General features: G+C 41.3%; 1 protein-coding gene across 2 annotated transcripts in view; it reads right to left on the reverse strand.

Annotated features, from left to right (window-relative positions):
• Positions 1-4,813: 4,813 nt before the first annotated feature.
• caln1 (calneuron 1) overlaps positions 4,814-22,543 on the reverse strand; it is a 286,740-nt gene continuing 269,010 nt past the window's right edge. For both annotated transcript variants that reach the window (XM_078422471.1, XM_078422470.1), the window contains 2 exons: positions 20,862-21,015; positions 4,814-10,922 (listed from right to left, as the gene is read on the reverse strand). In XM_078422471.1, coding sequence (XP_078278597.1) covers positions 10,795-10,922; positions 20,862-21,015 — 282 coding nt within the window. In that variant the 3' untranslated portion in view covers positions 4,814-10,794. The remainder of the gene's footprint in view (positions 10,923-20,861; positions 21,016-22,543) is intronic.

A 22,543-nucleotide genomic window follows, 5' to 3' on the forward strand; every position in this document is an offset into this window, starting at 1 on the left:
GTTACTTTTGGTATGCCCTAGTGAAGAATGGACATTTAGGAAAAACATCTGGTAGCTCTTTCCCACGTTCAATGATCAATCAATAATCAATCATACTTAGAAATTTAGACCAACTACCAATAAATCTTGACATTTTATTGGAGTTCATATATAATGAATCAGACAATCTATTCACCCAAGGAATTGCTCTAAAACCTAATTGAGATTTTTTTAAACATTCAAATAGGTTGGCCATTAATCAACAAAGTGGTCACTACTCCAGTCAAACAAATTGAACTGCAACATTATGCGAATGTCTAATATTGTTGCAATGTGCTGTATCTCTCCATATCTCCATATCTCCATATCTCCATATCTCCATATCTCCATACATATTACAGCAATATCACAAATTAAGGAATACTTCCCTTTCAACTTATTAGCCAGCATTGGATTATCGTTGATCAGATTTTGCTGGCTTTACCTTGCATTAAACGTTATTCCCTTATCGTGTATCTATACACTGTAAATGGTTCGATTGTAACCATGTATTGTCTTTCTGCTGACTGGTTAGCACGCAACAAAAGCTTTTCGCTGTACTTTGGTGCACGTGACCATAATCTAAACTGAACTGAATAATGTTAATGTGAGAGCTCAACTATGTTTTGAAAAACCCTGAAATATATGCGTCAAGCTGAATTATTTCCCAGTAAAATATTTGTAATACTACAGAGAAATATCTTCCAATATTACCTGAAAATAAATCAGAAATCATATTATTTTGATATCACTGGCACTATTAAAACAGTATTAAAATAACAATGAGAGCACTCTGTATTAAAAATAGGTAACATTAACTTAGTGATTTTATTCTTCTGCTCAGAAGGAATTTTCTGTGTCTACAAGGATAATGTATGATGTTTCACGTGTCAGATCTTTATTGCGGCATGCACTTGAGTAATAGAAGAAACAAGTATTAATAGAAGATAGATACAAAAAGCTGGAGTAAATCAGCGGGACAGGCAGCATCTCTGGAGAGGAATGGGTGACATTTCGGGTCGTGACACTTCTTCAGATATATTTGCAGCATGTTACACATGCTATCCTACATCAAACATTATGCAGTCAATGAGTTACTTTAGAGGAATTAGCACTGAGTGTGCAGGAAACTCAACAATCTATTTTGCACAATGTGTTGCCGCAAAGACCAATGATCTCACTTATTTTTGATGGTTGAAAGAGGGATGAATGTTTGCCAGGATAACAGGAAAAGTTATTTCAACTAGTGGGAAACCATGGAATCTGTTATCTCAGTTTAGGACGAAAAGCGAGCCTTTGCCGCAAAAGTCAAGAGTCAAGAGAGCTTAATTGTCATTAATACTGTCATGAAACAATGAAGCTCTTACTTGCAGCAGCATAACAGGTCTGCAAACATGGTACTCAATAGATAACATAATTAAACAAATAAAAAAAGTTCAAAAAATAGAAGACAAATATTAATGCAAAACAAATTAAAAGCCCCCAAAATCCCTAGTGCAATGAAGACTGTTCATGATTCAGTAGCCGAACAGTTGTTGTGATAAAGCTGATCCTGAACCTGGAGATCATAGTTTTTAGACTCCTTCCTGATGGCAGAAGTGAAATGAGAATGTGGCCAGCATGGTTTATGTCTAAGATTTCATCAGAAATTAGGTATCCTTGATTGCCTCACTACTGTTCCAAAATCCTAGCTACGTTTATAGAGGGTTATAAACCCCAATCATCTCATATTAGAGGCAAAAATGAGAGTCGAGATATCAGATGGCAGGAGTTGTGGGATCCTATCACCAACTAGAGAGTGGTCCTGACCTACCATCTATCCCATTGGAGACCCTCGGGATATTTGTTTGCAGACTTTGCTGAAATTTATTTTGCACTGCACGTTATTCCCTTCATATTGCATCTGTACACTGTGGACGGCTTGATTGTTATCATGTATAATCTTTTTGCTGACCAATAGCATGCAACAAAAAAGCTTTTCACTGTACCTCCCTACACATGACAATAATAAACTAAGCTAAACTAAAATAGGCCGTGCTTTTATGCCTGATGAAAGTTGAGATTAGTCCATTGATACTGTACAACTGGTGCATTCACGGCCTCTGAATTTTGGGTTTGAGGATTTGAAGACATAAACCTGCATGGATCTGTCTGGGGTCATTAGTGTTGACCTGATGCTCTGCGGGAGGCACAAGAAAGAAAGGTAACTGTAAAGATTTGACATCATGGTCTGAATAAACATACCGACCCATGAGCTATTATAAGGCAAAAACCTTGGTCGCAACCTCCAGCTGTACAGCACCTGAACAATAGCACAGCGGTAGAGTTGCTGCCTTACAGTGTTTGCAGCGCCGGAGACCCAGGTTCGATCTGACCACGGGTGCTTGTCTGTATGGTCTGTACGTTCTCCCTGTGACCTGCATGGGTTTTCTCCGAGATCTTCGGTTCCCTCCCACACTCCAAAGACGATCAGGTTTGTAGGTTAATTGGCTTGGTATAACTGTAAAATTGGTCGGCGTGGACTCGGTAGGCTGAAGGGCCTGTTTCTGCACTGTATTTCTAAACTAAACTAAACTAATGTGGCATCTCTTCAGAAGACCATAAGGGGTCAATTGTAAGTGCCCATAATTGGCAGAAAACTGGCAATAAAAGTGGATTAGCTTCTTTCTCACTTCTTCTGACCTTAGTTTGATAGCCTGCCATTTAGAAATGACTTCTTTGAATATTCTATTCAGGATGATGTGATATTCAGAGGTCAAGTTTGAAAACTGGAGCAATGGTTCCATCAAACATGCCTCGAAATCCCAACATAAAGTGGACATTGATTGTCACTCTGATTCTGTTACCATGCTGGTATTCTGTTTTTATTATTCCTTTCAGATTCATGTCTCATTGTTCTTACTTTCTATCAACCTTGGCATTGGAAGAAGCAGGCATGAAGTATAATTAACCCAGAGCAATTTCTTGTGTTAAAGCAGTGTGTAAATGCAAGAAAAATTCACAAGAGTGCAGAATATATATATTATAGCTACAAAGTGCAGCTAAAAAAAATGAAAGGGCCCCAATGAGGTAGGTAGGAAGAATTAGGTAGGTGTGTATTGTTGTTTAAGAATTGTTGTTAAAGGAACAGATGAATTGAACTTGAAGTAACTGTTTGATATTGCCATAAAATTGCAAAATGGTTGATAGTGGTAGTAGTGTGGTGATAGTTTGTAAGATGAAGCCAGATAGGTGGACATCTTTTCCAATCCAGAAGCATTGCTAGTTCCAATAATCTTTCTTTCCATGTTATTTCTTTTATTTCTATTTCTATTCCTGCTTCTATAAATCTTACCTCACACCATCTGCTACCTTTACTATCTCCAGGATTGACTATGTCCTTGCATTCCTGGCTGGACTCCTTTGATCATAATCTCTGGGCTTGGAGGCCGCGTTCTGAGACACATCAAATGTTCAGTTTAGTTTATTGTCACGTGAAAAAAGGTACAGTGAAATGCTTTACTTCGGCACAGGAAATGGTACAGGATGTACCTCAGGAAATGCTCCAAACCAGCAGACCAATAAATAAAGATAATTACCGTTTTTTTTTTTTAATGACTGCTTATTTATTTTTGCTATTCACTTTGCTGCCCTGCAAATTTCCCCGTTGTGGGACGAATAAAGTAATTATTATTATTATTATTATTATTATTATTATTATTATTATTAAACCTCCTGCAGGTTATTGGACCATCAGAGCAGACAGACCTCTCTCCTAGGCAGGCAAAACCACACGGACGACAGGCCCCAAAAGAATGTTTAAGGACATTCCATTGAGATTCGTATGCAATTGATTTTCTAATTGTCTGGTAGTTTTGGTTCATAAGTAAATTTGAAATGTGTAGGAAGGAACTGCAGATGCTGGTTTAAACCGAAGATAGACACAAAACGCTGGAGTAATTCAGTGGGACAGGCAGCAACTCTGGAGAGAAGGAATGGGCGACGATTCGGGCTGAGACCCTTCTTCAGACTGAAAGTCACGGGAAAGGGAAACGAGATCTAGACGGTGATGTGGAACAAATAAATGAAAGATATGCAAAAAAGTAACAATGACAAAGGAAACAGGTCATTGTTAGCTGTAAATAGGTGAGAACGAAAAGCTGGTGTGACTTGGGTTGAGAAGAGATGGAGAGAGAGGGAATGCATGGGTTACTTGAACTTAGAGAAATTTGAAATGTTTATTTTCTGTTGTCCTTTATTTTGACATTATGGACAAATAGATACTGTGACTCTTAGAAATAAGAGGAACACCATGCATTCATTAAATGCTATTCCTCGAAGGATGCATTTCCAATCTTCCTACCTACCTCATTGGGGGCCTTTCATTTTTTTTAGCTGCACTTTCTCTGTAGCTATACTATATTCTGCACTCTCTTTCTCTATCTCTTCTGCACTCCCTGAATGTGGCAACAGGAGCAGATAGTGTTGTAAAGAAGTGGTATGGTTGCCTTCATTGGTTGAGGCATTGTACAAGAGTCAGGAAGTCAGCTTTACAGTACTTTGGCTGGACTGCATTTGGATAACCAATAAACGTGTTTAAACCAATCAAAACAAAATCAATCAACCTGTTGGCAGTCACACCCAAGACATTTTTTAAGAACACTGGCACCTTCTCGACCAGAAGGGAGAGAAGAATGTTCATATTTAATTCAGGACTGAAGTAAACTTTGGAAAATTCTCCTCACGCTGAAGTAAAGAATTCTCTGAGCAAAGTTTTTAATAACGTCAGACAATCTTAAAATCAAATGAAGCTTCTGATTATTTTATTAACATAAATAATTTGACAAAACCCTGAGAAATATTATTAAAAACAAACCAAAAAACTGAACAAATGCATAAACAGCTTTGTATTACAGATTTGCAGAGTATAGTTGTTGGCATGCTCAGCGGGTTAATCCAAACAACAATTAGGACAATTAGTATGATCTAGGAACAACAGTACAGGGAAAGACATTTTGTGTTCTAAGCCTTAATTTATTCAATTCACAAGTGCTTTCCAATCCCCTGGAGCAAATGGGAAATCAACACAGTGAGGCATGCACAGTATACTGTGAAACGTTATATTTTCTTATGAATCCAGATGCACACGATATATGTTTTCCAGTTTTCTATTTTTTGGTGGGTGTGAATACGTTAAGATTAAGAAGCAGGACAAAAGACTTCCTTCATTATTTTTTTTCTCTATTTATACTGCAGCCCCAATGAGATCTCACACGGTTAGAATCAGCACGGTTTGACCGGAATCAAAGGGTTTTTAAAAAAATTAGAATGACCTCAATTCAGGTTCTACACAAATGCCCAGATTTGTTTCGGCTGTTCCCACCAATCTGTTTCAAATCTCCATTACACAACGTGAGTCAACTTCAAGTTTAATAGTGATTGCTTCTAACTCTGATTTTTGATCACATTTCTAAACCGGCTCACAGCATTAATACCCGAACCATTTATCACTGGTTCACATCAGTTGCAAGTTCGTAGTTGCTTTTGAATATTAGAAGTTCCATTATAAACCGATGCTACAGTGATTTATAATAGAGGTAGATTCTGACTTCTATCAATACATTTGAAATGGGTACTTGTCAGTCAACAGCTCATTTTACACCTCTCGTGTCATCATTATAACCTGCTTCGTTTTATTTCACAACGTCAGATCAGCCCCAATGAAAGAAATTGAAGTCAGTGTCTGCAGCCTAAGCTAATGTTATTATTCCATCGCTTCCAGCAACCTCAGGCCTCTTCGGGTTGTTGGATAACAGGAGTATAATTCTCCTGTCATCCCCTGCTTCCACCAATGATTTAATCACACAATTCTTAACAGTTTTGACAGTTCAATTAGATATTCTAGGCTTGTAATCGTAACGTATCAAAGATCTATTCTGTGCCCCAACAACATAATTAAAACATTTCCTATACGTTGCGTGTTGCTTCCTCTTAAACTTGACACTAATGTCGCCATTGTTCACTCAATTGTCCATCGATCCGCTGAGCAGATTCTTCAACAATATCTTTGCCTTGTAAAGTTTTCTGTTTGGGGATAAAGAACACCTTCACTCCACGGAGGGATTCCTGGAGGATTCATCTGATTTTTTTTTTTTTAATCTCTACTTGCTTAAAGTTGAATTTTAAAAATATAATTTTATTCATAATGCTTCTCCAGGGTTGATCACGGCAAGGTCCAAAAGATTGCTTTCTAAATCTAGGTTGAGTCCAGGATGACCTTGGAGGGTGGACAAATGGAAAGCATTTCATGCCACCCTTTCAAAATCGTCATTGTTTGGTGCAACAGGTCTGTGGAACCATCATTCCTGACATTGCCCCCATCTAGACACCAGTACTGGGACTGAATTTAGCACAGCAAGTGAAAGCAATCTTTTGTTAAAGCTCCTTCCTTTGATCTGGAGGAGTGAAATCAGCAACTCTCATGAGTTTCTTCGAAATCAGAACCCACCACGTTAAGACAAATATCCTTGCGCAAACTTTTGTGTGTCAAGGACTGCTGGTGTTTAGGTCTGAACTATTCTGTTGCAGTTGGGAGGGGCAGGGAAATGGGTAAGTAAAGCCCTCTCAGTATAACACTGAGCCAGTTCAGTTGTATCAAAGATTCAATATCTGTCATATACCTTTTAATAAACTAGTTTGGCCCTTTAAGGGCCACTTTCACCTCGTTACAGAAACTGCTCTGCACAAGTTTTACCTAACTCAGAGCTGAGAAAGTAAAGAAGATGTATGGGGCAGGGAAGTGGGAAGGAGATGTACAGGAATTTCCACGGTAAATACAGCGGGAGGACACACGGCAATGAAAACTCGCGGAGCTTCGCTGTGGCATTGTACATCACAAGAGGGAGGGTCAGTGGAAACACAAAAATGGTGAATTATAACACAGACATTTATGAGCATCTTCATTCATTGGTAAAGAACACGTCACTCTTACAATCATTAGACTGCAGCATATCCAAAATAATATAAAAATAATTTAAATCTCACTTTAAAATTAGAATATAAATGCTGTTGCTTTAAGTGCTTTCTTTCTGGAATATGTAGGGGATGAATGGTTTCATTGCTGAAAGTGAAAGGATTGCACATCAGCTGGTTAGGGTTGGTGGAGGGAAGAGAATTTGTTAACTATGAGAATGTGGACAGCTATACAAGTCAGAATGGATAAATAGTATTATCGCACATTGTCTATTTGTTAAAGCATGCTAAAATTTACTATATACCTAATATTTACAACAATTAAACACTGTTTTGTCCTTTATTTGTCTTTCACTGAAACATAGAAGTACTTTGTGACTATTCTAAAACAGAAGTTCTGAATTATAGTCATTTTGGAGAGTTGTACAGCCTACTTTGTTGGTCCACACATAACTTCCATCTTCAGTTCACAGTGATGGTAGAGTTGGTTTTTTTTGTTGCTAACTCTTAACTATCATGACATCATTTGATGCTACAGCAAAAGTAATTTCACTGTATTTTGTCCAGTATGTTCATACTCCCAGCTTCTGCAGAGCAAATTAATGGAAACTGCAGCAGATCAATAGCACAGAAGTAAAATTATTCCATTTAAAATGAAACATCGCTTTCTGCTGGGTGCAGAGGAGAATGAGTGGCCGCAGCATGCACAATTTATGTACAAAGGTCAAGGTAACAACACGCACTGTATTCTGCTCTGTGAGTATTAGATATACACTCGTGGTTTACGCTTGCCCCTTATAAGCTCGAAGATACTGTTCACTTTGCCTCCTCTGGCACCTACTTGCAATCTGCTCAAGGTGACCTCTTTGGAGCTCCCATTCATTCTGATAGGCTTGTTGCTGAACTATAGAGGTCAAGGGAACCCCATCCTCAGCCTCTAAGATGCTGAGTTAGCCAGTCACACTGTCTTTTTGCAGAAGAGAAATATCAAGTGATATTCTTAATCCTGATTTCCAATCACTTCAAGAAAATGTGCACTGTGGACCAACCGTCGAGACCTGCTGACTCTCATTGACAAAGAAGATGTTGGATATTGCCAATGTCTATGGACCTGCTGAACAGGCTACTTCAGGAGAGGCGTTGCTACTTGAGGATGCCTTTCGTGTTACTTCCCAATATTTAATTACAAAGAACTCAGAGCTAAAGTTGTGCAGCATTTTAAAATGTGGAGCAATACCAGCCCGACCAAGACATTACATGTTAGAATTTGTAGGGGAAAGTTATTCAAGGATCCAATGTTTTTTTCTGTACTGGGGCTAAAGTTGGGCAACCATGAACATATGCAGATGGTGGTGGCACTAAAGAGGGCACCTTAGTGAGAACTAATGGAGGCACTAACTTCAAATGAGTGATCCTCAGATAAGTATTTCCTCATCCTAGTTGTGTCAAACATGAAGGTCAGGCCCCTTATTTTATAAATGAGCAGTAAATCTGTTAAGTGACCATGACTTGAATATCTGTCATTTTATTCCTAATTTCCTGTGGGAAAATTTCATCTGGAGTGTTGACAATTTGGAGAAGAATTATTGTTGGTCATTTTGGCATTGGTTTATTATTGTCACATGTACCGAGATACAGTGAAAAACTTGTCCCAGAGATAGGAAGGAACTGTCAGGCAGCATCTCTGGAGAGAAGGAATGGGTGACATTGTGGATTGTCACCTGTTCTTTTTCTCCAGAGATGCTGTCTGACCCGCTGAGATATATCAATGGAATGTAAAGACTGAAGTCAATTGGTGACTCGCCACTAGATGGAGCACTTCACTAAGGCATCAGTTCCTCAGCCCATTTGCTTCCTCAGGGAGTATTTGGGGCAGTCACTGAGGGGCTGGACCTGTGTCTCAGAACTACTCCTGACCTTTCTGGGATTACATTGACCTCAGTTCATGCAGCATAAAATTGAACCCCTGTCCAAAACCGCATCATATTTACCATCTCGTCTACTTTCGGCACCTGGCCTTTAATAATCTATTGTGGGCGCAAAAAGCTGGAGTAACTCAGCGGGACAGGCAGCATCTCTGGAGAGAAGGAATGGGTGACGTTTTTCGGGTATAATCTATTGATACACACAATCAGAGCACAGGAGGGAGAACATATCCTTTCTGTAAATGAAATGTTGAGAGCTCAATAGTGACAAAATCATCCAAGCATTTTATTTTTGGTTATTAAAAAAAATAACCTGGGAGTTTGTCGGATCTGCCATGAATCCTGTGAAATGTTGCCATCAGCAACTTCACTGCTTCAAGTTTTACGAAGTTTAGTTTAAGAAATTGAGGGTCTCTAACAGGAATTTGACAGACCTAATTCTAAACTAAGTGAAAAACGAGACTTTTCAACAGTTTAGACTTGAAGTCTAAACACACCGGTGAAAACTACTAATAAATATGTGTGCAAGCATAATAGGTTACGAGTGTAACATTGAAAAGACTTGTAACTGTGTTTACTAATTAATAGACAAACCATCAATTATGTTACCAATAGATAACAGCAGCAGGGAAAGTGTACTGTAAATCAGTGATTGAATATAGCAATTAATGAGTTTTCTAATGACTGGCTGTATAATCATAAATAAATAATTATGTATTCCCTTGCTTGTTTATTTAGTTAGCTTAAATTAGGGGCACCTTTTTATTTTAGTTTAGTTTAGAGACAAGACATACAGCACGGAAACAGGCCCTTTGGCCCACCGAGTCCGTACTGACCAGCAATCCCCGCACATTAACACTATCCTATGCAGACTAGGGACAATTTACATTAAGATCAAACCAATTAACCTACAAACGTGTACGTCTTTGGAGCGTGGGAGGAAACCGAAGATCTCGGAAAAACCCACGCAGGTCACGGGGAGAACGTACAAACTACGGACAGATAGTCAGGATCGAACCCGGGTCTCAGCAACTCTGCCACAGTGCCGCCCTTTTTCGTTACATCTGGGCAACTGACGACAACACTGATATTAACGGCACCAAAAAGTAAATTAGGTAACGCTGATTTTGCTGGAGGCAACAGGAGCTATTGCTAGGCATTGGCACGTTTACAGACAGTAAAAACTATCCTTTGTGAAACAAAATCAGCTACTATTATTTGCTCCATTTTTAGCCTCATTGAGTTTAGCGTTTGCACCAACAGAGGACAGTGTTTGCCTGGCCCTATCCACTGGCAGCAGTCTAAGTCATGACGCAAATCATTACTTCAAGCCTCGTGTCCATCCAAATATTAGTTTACAGCTTCTGCAATGCAAACAGGAATAGATTCCACAGCATTGGAAACTTGAGTTGTATCTAATTCTGTAAAACGGGCACCAGACCCATGACTCAATCCATGACTCAACGGAAGACAGCGTGAGGATTAATTTTCATCGGCTTCAAGAATGTTGGAGACAAAGTCCACAAACAGCACTTCATTGTTGCACTGATCGTTTTCCTACCTTGGGAAACAAATTCCCTGGGCCGTATTGAATCCCACCTCACTTGCGTCGCGACCCCCAACCATTGCTATAATTCAGAACTTCTGCATCTTATTGCATTATCAAAACCAGTCTTTAATAATTCAGCCCTTTTTATAAAAGAATGACCCCTGTTTGCAGGATCCTATATTTGTGGAGTTAAAAGGAATCGCTTCCGTTTGGGCTCCGTGTCCTCGGTATAAATATGTTCTGTTCCTATATACATGTTGCTGTGTTCCTAATTCAGGAGTCCACTGGAGTTTTTCCACTGATGGGATCGTGTGCTGTCCGCTCACGCCAGCGGGTGGCCCCGTTAGGAAGCTACTCCATGCCGTTCCTGAGTATCTGGTTTGCTGCAATCAACATGACACTGATGATGAAAGCCACTCCAAACGCACAAATGAGGCTCTTCCTCACGCACGTCTGTCTATTCTTCTTTTGCGAGTGCACTGTTCGGAGGAAAGAAAGGAAAAGCTGTGAGGGTCGGACAATTGTATCAAGAAGCAAAAACGAAGAAACACGAGGCCTCGAAATTCAAAGGCAGTCAGGACCAAAGATAACAGAGCAGAGCAAGATGAATTTAAGAGAGAGTTAGATAGAGCTCTAGGGGCTAGTGGAATCGAGGGATATGGGGAGAAGGCAGGCACGATTGTGGATGATCAGCCATGATCGCAATGAATGGTGGTGCTGGCTCGAAGGGCCGAATGGCCTCCTCCTGCACCTATTGTCTATGTTTCTATGTTTCTAAGATAGGGACCACTCCACCCTAAAAACCCCAGTACGTCATGGTGCCATTTTAATAGGCAGAAACTTGCAGAAACATTTAAAAAGAAAAATAATAAAAATCTGTGAATTGGTAGATGAGATATATTCTGCATTTTAATGATATCATCACATATACCGTTCCCCCAAAACACTGATTACACTGCGAGAGGCATAGCGAACGGCGGGGTTTGCCTACTAAAATGGCGGGCTTTCCGCTCCTTTGCGTATTACACTTCAGTACAGGCGATTTCAACAGAGTGGTCCATCTTGCTCCTCTAGTATCTTGGTCAGAACCTTTCTCCCAGGTTGGAATTATAGACAATAGACAATAGGTGCAGGAGGAGGCCATTCGGTGCAGGAGGAGGCCATCAAATGCTAGAGGGCATAGCTTTAAGGTGAGAGGGGTAACAGATGTGAGGGTCCAATTTTTTTTTACACAGAGGATGGTGAGTGCCTGGAATGCACGGCTAAGAGCAGTGATGGAGGCGGGCGGATATGATAGGGGTATTCGAGAGACTTTTGGATGGGCACATGGATATGGAGGGATATGGATTAAGTGCAGGCAGGTAAGAATTGGCCTCGGCTTCATGTTCAGCACAGGTATTGTAGGCCAAAGGGCCTGTTCCTGCGCTCTACTGTTCTAAGTTTAGACTTTAGAGATACAGTGCATAAACAGGCCCTTCGGCCCACCGAGTCCGTGCCAGCCAATGATCACACCATGCACTAGCACTATCCTACACACTAGGGATAATTTACAATTTTACCGAAGCCATTTAACTTACAAACCAGTACGTCTTTGGAGTGTGGGAGGAAACTGGAGCACCTGGAGGAAACCCACGCGACCACAGGGAGAACGTACAAACCCCGTAGAGACAACACCCGGAGTCATGATCAAACCCGGGTCCCTGGTGCTGTAAGGCAGCAACTCTACCACTGCACCACTGTGCCACCCTTGTGTAAGCCCACTTGTGTGTAAACCCAAGAAAACGCTGTAAATACTCAACATGTCTGACAGTGCATGTGGAGCAAGAAACTGGGTTATCGTTGATTGGACGACCTTTTGTCAAACATTTTCACTTGCAAAGAGGGAAAGATGGGGGGAACAAAGAGATGCCTGTGATAGAGTGGAAACCAAGAGAGATGGAATGGCACAAATGGCGTAAAGGTGCAGGCTGGGATAGAATGAAAAAGGCTTGCTTATCACAGGTAATCCGTCTCATGGGGATGTAAATGAATGAATGAGAACAGAGGAGTGGAGAGACAGAGGAGGGGATAAATCCACACATATTCCAAGTACAACATCTCATACTTTCTGGGAACTTTTGTCTGATTGGCATTTTCCAGATGTATTAATTCTAATTAATACTCCATGCGAGTGATGTGACCAAATTAGATGGCCAGTCTCTCAGTGTTAGTTCATTGCCTATCAAATTGTCCCAAAGACTTGGGCAGCACTGGTGAAGCTGTGGTAACCCCACTTTTCAAAAAGGGAGGGAGAGAGAAAACGGGGAATTACAGACCAGTTAGTCTAACATTGGTCGTGGGGAAAATGCTAGAGTCAGTTATTAAAGATGGGATAGCAGCACATTTGGAAAGTGGTGAAATCATTGGACAAAGTCAGAATGGATTTATGAAAGGTAAATCATGTCTGACGAATCTTATAGAATTTTTCGAGGATGTAACTAGTAGAGTGGATAAGGGAGAACCAGTGGATGTGTTATATCTGGACTTCCAGAAGGCTTTCGACAAGGTCCCACATAAGAGATTAGTATGCAAACTTAAAGCACACGGTATTGTGGGTTCAGTATTGATGTGGATAGAGAACTGGCTGGCAGACAGGAAGCAAAGAGTAGGAATAAACGGGTCCTTTTCAGAATGGCAGGCAGTGACTAGTGGGGTACTGCAAGGCTCAGTGCTGGGACCCCAGCTATTTACAATATATATTAATGATTTGGACGAGGGAATTGAATGCAACATCTCCCAGTTTGTGGATGACACGAAGCTGGGGGGCAGTGTTAGCTGTGAGGAGGATGCTAGGAGGCTGCAACGTGACTTGGATAGGTTAGGTGAGTGGGCAAATGCATGGCAGATGCAGTATAATGTGGATAAATGTGAGGTTATCCACTTTGGTGGCAAGAACAGGAAAGCAGACTATTACCTGAATGGTGACCGATTAGGAGAAGGGGAGATGCAACGAGACCTGGGTGTCGAGGTACACCAGTCATTGAAAGTAGGCATGCAGGTGCAGCAGGCAGTGAAGAAACCAAATGGTATGTTAGCATTCATAGCGAGGGGATTTGAGTATAGGAGCAGGGAGGTTCTGCTGCAGTTGTACAGGGCATTGGTGAGACCACACCTGGAGTATTGCGTACAGTTTTGTTCTCCTAATCTGAGGAAAGACATTCTTGCCATAGAGGGAGTACAGAGAAGGTTCACCAGATTGATTCCTGGGTTGGCAGGACTTTCATATGAAGAAAGACTGGATAGACTCGGCTTGTACTCGCTGGAATTTAGAAGATTGAGGGGGGATCTTATAGAAACGTACAAAATTCTTAAGGGGTTGGACAGGCTAGATGCAGGAAGATTGTTCCCGATGTTGGGGAAGTTCAGAACAAGGGGTCACAGTTTAAGGATAAGGGGGAAGTCTTTTAGGACCGAGATGAGAAAGTTTTTTTTCACACAGAGAGTGGTGAATCTGTAGAATTCTCTGCCACAGAAGGTAGTTGAGGCCAGTTCATTGGCTATATTTAAGAGGGAGATAGATGTGGCCCTTGTGGCTAAAGGGATCAGGGGGTGTGGAGAGAAGGCAGGTACGGGATACTGAGTTGGATGATCAGCCATGATCATATTGAATGGCGGTGCAGGCTCGAAGGGCCGAATGGCCTACTCCTGCACCTATTTTCTATGTTTCATAGTGGTCGAGTTGCTGCCTTACAGTGTAATTTGGTCACATCACTCGCAGGGAGGGTGTGCGATAGTTATGAGCCCAAATCAGACATCAGCCCAGCGGAGTGTACACAGGCTGGTACTTCACAACTTTTAACCATCCAGCCAATATCCACAGCAGCGAATGTACAAAGATGGGCTGGGAAGTGGCTGGGAAACTCTGCACTCTTTCAGTTGATTAAAAATAAATGCACAGCACCGAATAACCTTGTACAGTTTGGAAATGGGTTCATAGATTTACAAATAGCATTATTAGTGCACCACCAGTTGAGTTGCTAGATTGCAGGGGTCATGGAGCTAAATAAGTAGTTGAGCAGTCCATCTGCTCAAACTCACATCATTCCCACTAGACTGTGGGTTGCAGATGTTAAATAACCCATAGATGGTGCAAAAGGCAATTGTATGAGGAATCCAGAACTCCGTTGTGATATTTCTGTATCTTAGTTTTTCGGTGAATTGTCTTCAAGAATGCACTGAGACAATACAACAAAAGAGGAGAGGTTTATTTACAAGATAGCATCCTTAAATTATTCACACATGTTGAGTCTTTCAGCTAGCAGCTGAATGCCTGTGACAAGCTTCTGTTCTTGAAAAGCAGACAGATCACTTGATTCTTCTGTCAAAATCAAATCTCAGCTTGAATATATACATTGATATTCTGAGAATAGCAGCCCCATGCTTAAGGATGCCTTCTCTTTTCAAAGCAGCGGGGCGAAATAGCATTTCTCAGCATGGTGGCGCAGCGGTAGAGTTGCTGCCTCACCGTGCTTAAAAACGCCAGAGACCCCGGTTCTACGGCTGCTGTCTGTACGGAGTTTGTACGTTCTCCCCGTGACCGTGTCGGTTTTCTCCAAGGTCTTCGGTTTCCTCCCACACTCCAAATGCGTACACGTGTGTAGGTTAATTGGCTTGGTATAAATGTAAATTGTCCCTAGTGTGTGTAGGATAGTGTTAATGTACGGGGATTACTGGAAATATCAATGTACTCATTTAACAGCTTAATTCCCCTGTTAATTGTTAACACAAGACCAAGTGGACCCCGTTAGGCCCAAACCTCTCCTGCATTGGTGCAGCACCCTGTCCTCCCCCTCTCCCCTCTCTCCTCAACCCCCCCTCCCCTCTCCCTTCTCCCCACTCCCTCCTTCCCCCCTCCCTCCCCTCCCCCTCCCCTCCTTTTAAACTTAAAAATGTGAATAACGTTAAAAATATAACACCGATTTCAATAAAACTACTTGCATTATCACTAAAGTGACAATGGTGAGTAAGGTGGGCCTAAAATTGTGGCGCTATCGTGCACCGTTTTGGCTGAAGTTCAGTGACAAACAAGATAACAAACGAGAGTTTTAGTATGTAGATAACATTGTTAACAGTGTGACCATGTTTAATATACCCTTTTAGTAACCATTATTTGGAGTTTTTCATCATTTTTTGTGACGTTTTGAACTTTACTTTTGGAGTGAACTAAAAGAAGGATTTGTTTCTTTGCCACATTTCTTTGGATCTGTACTTCACTGAAGTTGGCACTGAATTTAATTTGCTCAAAACTTTATGCTTGAGTAGTTCATCCAAATTTACTTTACCTTTAGCATTTTATCTACACGAACACTGTAGAATCTGTCACCAATTTCAAACATATATCTTTTGGTTCTGCAAATCTCTACTGTGGTTCTTACCTCCCAATTGATTGAACTTAACTTGTTCAGTGGATTGGATGCAATATGCTTGTTTTGCTTGAAAGTATTTTCTTTCGGATTAGTGTCAATGTGACATTTTGAATCAACTTCGTAGGTTCAATTTCAGAATGTAATTTTGATTGAACAAGATTCAAGTGCGTTCTCAATCTTCTCTATATCAGGAAATTCTGTTGTTTTACACCTTTGGCATGTGCAATGATGCTCTGCACTGCAGCGGAGGCAGATCAACCAACATTTGTTACCAGGAGTTGAATATCCCTGTAATACTTGATACTTTTCTCAAAGATTCTGAGCAACCTCTCAACTTTTCAAATTGAAACAGAACGCTTTGAGATCTCATTCCATTTCATGAAAATCTGCTAACTTTGGGCTGTTGCCAGCAACAACCTTTTCAAGTAAACCTACTACAATGACCAAGGAGAGACAATTACAATACTTAGAGACATGGAGTCATTGAGAACAGAAACAGGCCCTTCGGCCCAACTCACCCACGGCTGAGCTAAGCTTGAGCCCATCATCTAAGCTTGTCCAGGTTTACCTCATATCCCTATAAACCTTTCCTATCCATCTACCGCTCATGTCTCTTTTAAAAGCTGTTATAACACCTGCCTCAACAACCCTCACTGGCAGCTCGTTCCATATACCCACCACCCTCTGAGTGAAAAAGTTGCCTCTCAGGTTCCTATTAAATCTTACCCCTCTTACCCCAAACCTGTCCTCTGGTTTTTGATTTCCCAACCCTGGGTAAAAGTGTTTAGTTTATTTAGTTTAGAGATACAGCTTGGAAACAGGCCCTTCGGCCCGCCTAGTCCATGCCGACCAATGTTCACCCATTCATTAGTTCTATTCTACACACTAGGGATAATTTACAGAAACCAATTAACCTACAAACCTGCACATCTTTAGAAAGTTGTTTGGGCAGCTTACAACCCAGTGATATAAATATTGATTTCTCTAACTTCAAGTAACCCTTACTTTCCCCCTCTCTCTGTAACCCTAGTTCTCCAACTAGTTTCACTGTCCTCCCGATTAATTTTACTGATTTTATGCCTCATTGTCACATTCTGCTCAGCCAACAATGAACCATTCTATATTTCCTTAAGCATCGTCTGCTTTGATCTGTCCTTTTCACACCTTACCCTCCATATCTCTATTCTCCCTCTCCCCTGACTCTCAGTCTGAAGGTCTCGACTCAAAACGTCACCCATTCTTTCTCTCCAGAGATGCCGCCTCTCCGGCTGAGTTACTCCAGCATTTTGTGTCTATCTTCAGAAAAAGCAATTGTGCGATAATCTAAAATGCACCAGAATTGCAATGCATGAATTGTACGGTTGTACCTTCTCCCCGTGACCTGCATGGATTTTCTTTGAGATCTTCGTTTTTTTCCTCCCACGCTCCAAAGACGTACAGATGTGTAGGTTAATTGGCTTGATATAAATGTAAAATTGTCCCTAGTGTGTGTAGGGTAGTGTTAATATGCGGGGATCGTTGGGCGGTGCTGACTTCAACAATAGACAATAGACAATAGGTGCAGGAGGAGGCCATTTGGCCCTTCGAGCCAGCACTGCCATTTAATGTGATCATGGCTGATCATCCACAATCAGTACCCCGTTCCTGCTTTCCCCCATACCCCCTGACTCCGCTATCTTTAAGAGCTCTATCTAACTCTCTCTTGAAAGCGTCCAGAGAATTGGTCTCCACTGCCTTCTGAGGCAGAGAATTCCACAGATTCACAACTCTCTGAGTGAAAAAGTTTTTCCTCATCTCCATTCCAAATGGCCTACCCCTTATTCTTAAACTGTGGCCCGAAGGACCTGTTTCCACACTGTATCTCTAAATTAAACTAAATTACCTGTCGCATTACACTACTTTTGCATTATGGTACATGCAAATAAATTTGAAACCTTTCATTTAAATTATGACACCATGAAAATGTCATGTTCCACAATGGATAAGAACATGTCGTGGGCAATGTGTGGGGCTCTCAGGTGCCAAGCATTGTGATAAAAATGGGGCATTATCTTTGTACAAGGAAATTAATAGGCCTTAATCAGTATGCAATTTTAGTGCTCCTTTATTGCAAGGATTTATAAATCAACTAGTATGAAAATTGCAGAAGACATCTTCCTCTGGTGGAGCAACTGGTGACGTGGGTCATTAATTGAAAATTGTTACCTAGTGATAAGATACACCTCAGTACACATAGAGGGTGGCTGGAAGAGGGTGTGCTTTATTGGTGCAGGTAATATTGGCACTGGCACAGCAAATGTTAAGCTTGCCATTATTGCACATTTTAAGGTAACGCTCACGAGAAAACAACCTGAGTTTTGGAGGAAGGTAAACGTCTCCCGTTTCAGGTCAGAGAGGATGAGAACTCGCTTCTGAGAAAACGGCCCTCTGAGCGCGAACTCAAGCAGTGAGTCTCAGCTAGATTATGCAAACCGATCGAAGACAAAAGCGGGCCTGGTTGGTAATGCAGCACATGACAGAGGAGCATTCTGACAGTCCCTGTCTAACTGTGCACATGATGAGTAGCTGACTTTGCGAGCTCCCAGCAGGTAGATGTCACATTAAAATTTCACCCTGGCAAGAGTCAACATGCCTGAATACAAAATGGTGCATAATGAATAAGAAGACTTGCAACTTCCAAAGCAGGTCATGATTTTTTTGGAGGCAAATTCTACCTTTTATTACCTCCCTATTTGTTTTCTCTTCATGTTCCCTGTCTGCAGTTCCTGAGGCTGACACAGATCCCAGTCTGATCCATTGATTGAATAACGTGACCAGGTCATAAATTTCTCCGACCAGTTCCTTCTCGGATTTTATTTTCTTCTATTTTTCTCTGCCCCACTGAACCCAAGACTCATCTTCATATATTTTTAGGTTTTCTGCACGTATAACTAGAAAGAGGGATATTGAGAATTAATTTCCTCAGGGTGATGAGAGGAGAGCTAAGCCTCCTGAATGCCAATGTGAAACAAAATTCCACAAAAGCCTACCAGCATTCCAATCCCACCCAGATCATAATACCTCAGGGTCCCAACAAGACTGAACTTCCTAGTGGTGTAGTTGCTGTAGTTATTTATAAATTCACCAGGTGTGAACAATTGGACTGCTTTACGCCAATTTGGTCCGAGGTTTCTTGAAACCTCGACAACAGAATAGGGCGGCACAGTGGCGCAGCGGTAGAGTTACTGCCTTGCGTCACCAGAGACCCAGGTTCGATCATGATTGTAGGTGCTGTCCGTACGGAGTTTACACATTCTGCCGGTGACCGTGTGGCTATTCTCTGGGTGTTCTCTCATTCCAAAGACGGGCAGGTTTGTGGGTTCGTTGGCTTCTGTAAATGGACCCCATAGTGTGTTGGAGAGAACTAGTGTACGGGTGATTGTGGTCGGCACGGACCTGATGGGCCGAAGGGCCTGTTTCCACACTGTATCGCTGAACTAAAGTAACAGAAGATTTCAAAGTCACTAAAACTTAAAGGCAACACTTGATTTAGCTATGGAAATAATTGGCTGAAAATCAGTATTATATAACTGTCAATATCAGAGTGTACTAACACCATGGAAGTACATAATCTGCAGCTTCAGGCAGTTTGAGCCGGGCAGGTCCAAGTAACTGAGGAGCTTGTAATTAATTTTGTGACTCATTGTTATTGCCAACGATTTATTCATAAAAGGTGTGAGCTGCATAAGGAACTTCCATTCTCAAATGACACATTAGTTACATATGTTTTGTCCATGTCGCCTGCAATTCAGTTTGCAGATTTGAGTTTGAATCAATCCTTTCAACAGACTGTACAGCCATGGAGAGTCCTGAATCCAATCATTGCTAAATAGTGAAGAAATCAGAGTTTGAACAAGAGTTGATTTCTTAAAGGGGAGTTTGACTAAACGGAAATTTTAAATAATATACAAAGTTCTACCAATTTTCTTAACTGCGTTGTTTTCACAGAGATCTAGCTTGTAACTAACGTCATGTGCTATCAGGAGAAGCAGTGCTTCGGATTCCGGATGTGTATGGGAAGCACCTTTCATAAGTGATAGGAGCAGAATTAGGCCATTCGGCCCATCATGTCTACTCTGCCATTCAATCATGGCTGATCTATCTCTCCCTCTGAATCCCATTCCCCTGCCTTCTCCCCGTAAACCCTGACATCCATATTAATCAAGAATCAATCTATCTCTGCCTTAAAAAATAACCGTTGACTTGGCCTCACCACCCTCTGACTAAAGAAATTCCTCCTCATCTCCTCCCTAAAGGAACATTTGTTAATTCTGAGGCTATGACCTATGGTCCGAGTCTCTCCCACAAGTGGAAACATCCTCTCCACAACCACTCTATCCAAGCCTTTCACTATTTGGTAAGTTTCAATGAGGTCCCCCCTCATCCTTCTAAACTCCAGCAAGTACAGGCCCAGTGCTGTCAAATGTTCCCGAAACAGAATAAGCCAATGCACAAAATCAGATACTTGCTGAGATAGGTAACGTGCTCATCAAAGTCTAAAGGTAAGTTGAGAATGATGAAGACAGGAATGGTAAATATGGTTATGGTAACAGATAGGCGAGCTAATGATTAACAAAAGACACAAAGTGCTAGAGTAACTCAGTGGGTCAGGCAACAGAGAAGAGCACGAATAGGTGACATTTTTGGTCGTGAACTTTCTAATGACATCTGTAAAGTGACATTCTCAACTTCACATCTATTCTGAAGATAACTGAAGGACGTAAAATAAACTATTATTGTTCTCATTGAAATAAAAAGACCAGCTTTACAAGCCGTTGTGCAGAAATCAACCGTCTGCACCAAAGAAAACAAGCAAGGTATGAGACTTTGTCCAATAACAAAATGTCATGGAAACCTGAATCAAGTAAAATTTACAGTGTCCTTCATTTAATTTTATTCTTCTTCAGCTGAAAATGAATAACTTCAAAAATAATGAACCCAGTTTCTCTGTTCTTTGCACACATTGTAGCTTACCTTCAAATTCAGCGTGACAGTTACTTGAACTTTCATTCAGGCTCTCCTCCTCAGTGATGATGATGTTCTCGATGTCTTTCATTGTCAAATGGTCCCGAAATGCATGAAATAATATGTGCTTCAGTTCTTCCAGTGTAATCCTCTGCATATCAAACTGGTGGAGAAATAAGAATCAGTCCATGTCCAGAAGGAAAAAAATCTCTAACTCTTGAAAGAATGTTCAATATCTCACGGAGGATGTAACTGTATTCATAACTTCATAAGTGATCGGAGCAGAATTAGGCCATTCGGCCCATCAAGTCTACTCTGCCATTCAACCATGGCTGATCTATCTTTCCCTCTCAACCCCCATTCTCCTGCCTTCTCCCCATAACCCCTGACATCCGCACTAATCAAGAAACTATCAATCTCCGCCTTAAAAATATCTACTGACTTGGCCTCCGTAGACTTCTGTGGCAATGAATTCCACAGATTCACCGATCTCTGACTAAAGAAAATCCTCCTCATCTCCTGTATAAAGGTAGATCCTTTTATTCTTTCTCAATGTTGTTTTCAATCATATGTGTTGCTTCCCTGAGCAGAGAGATCCCAGCCATGTTTCTGTACAACTCTGCCTTTGCAGAATTTGGGAATTTCCCAACAGGATATCATGCAGGTTCCTGACTTGAGCATTAAACTTTGGCTTAGAAAATCAAACAGATAACATGAAACATAGAATAGTACAGCAGAAGAACTGGTCCTTCAGCCCACAATGTCTCTGCTGAACATGATGTCAAGCCAACTCCTACCTGCCTGCACATAACCCATATCACTCCATTCCCTGCATATCAATTTGCCTATACTAAAGTCTCTTAAATGCCACTATCCTTCTATCTGCCACAACCAGCACCCACAGCACCACATTCCAGGCACACAACACTCTCTGAGTAAAACAATTACCCTGCACATCTCCGTTAGATTTACAATAAACTAGGTTATTCATTCATGCATATTGAAATGTACATTAATATTTAAAAAGCAGGTGCATTTAACCTTCATTTCTGTCAGAAACATTTACAATCAGTCTACATATCTCTTGACTTGCAACTAGATTGTTCACAATGTTGATAATCGGTTTAGCCCTGTATTAAGGGCCAAACTTGTGCATTGATCATGAACAGAATTGTCCATTTCTGCCTCAATAACATCACTAATTCCACCTGTTTCGCTGAAATTCTCATTCATTTTGTTTGGATTCAACTATTCCAAATCTTTGTGTAAGAAAATAACTGCAGATGCTGGTACAAATCGAAGGCATTTATTTCACAAAATGCTGGAGTAACTCAGCGGGTCAGGCAGCATCTCAGGAGAGAAGGAATGGGTGACGTTTCGGGTCGAGACCCTTCTTCAGACTGATGTCAGGGGGGCGGGACAAAGGAAGGACATAGGTGGAGACAGGAAGATAGAGGGAGAACTGGGAAGGGGGAGGGGAAGAGAGGGACAGAGGAACTATCTAAAGTTGGAGGTCAATGTTCATACTGCTGGGCTGCAAGCTGCCCAAGCGAAATATGAGGCGCTGTTCCTCCAATTTCCGATGGGCCTCACTATGGCACTGGAGGGGGCTCATGACAGAAAGGTCAGACTGGGAGTGGGAGGGGGAGTTGAAGTGCTCAGCCACCGAGAGATCAGGTTGGTTGAGGCGG

The sequence above is a fragment of the Rhinoraja longicauda genome, chromosome 26, assembly GCF_053455715.1.
Source record: "Rhinoraja longicauda isolate Sanriku21f chromosome 26, sRhiLon1.1, whole genome shotgun sequence".
Lineage (NCBI taxonomy): Eukaryota > Metazoa > Chordata > Chondrichthyes > Rajiformes > Arhynchobatidae > Rhinoraja > Rhinoraja longicauda.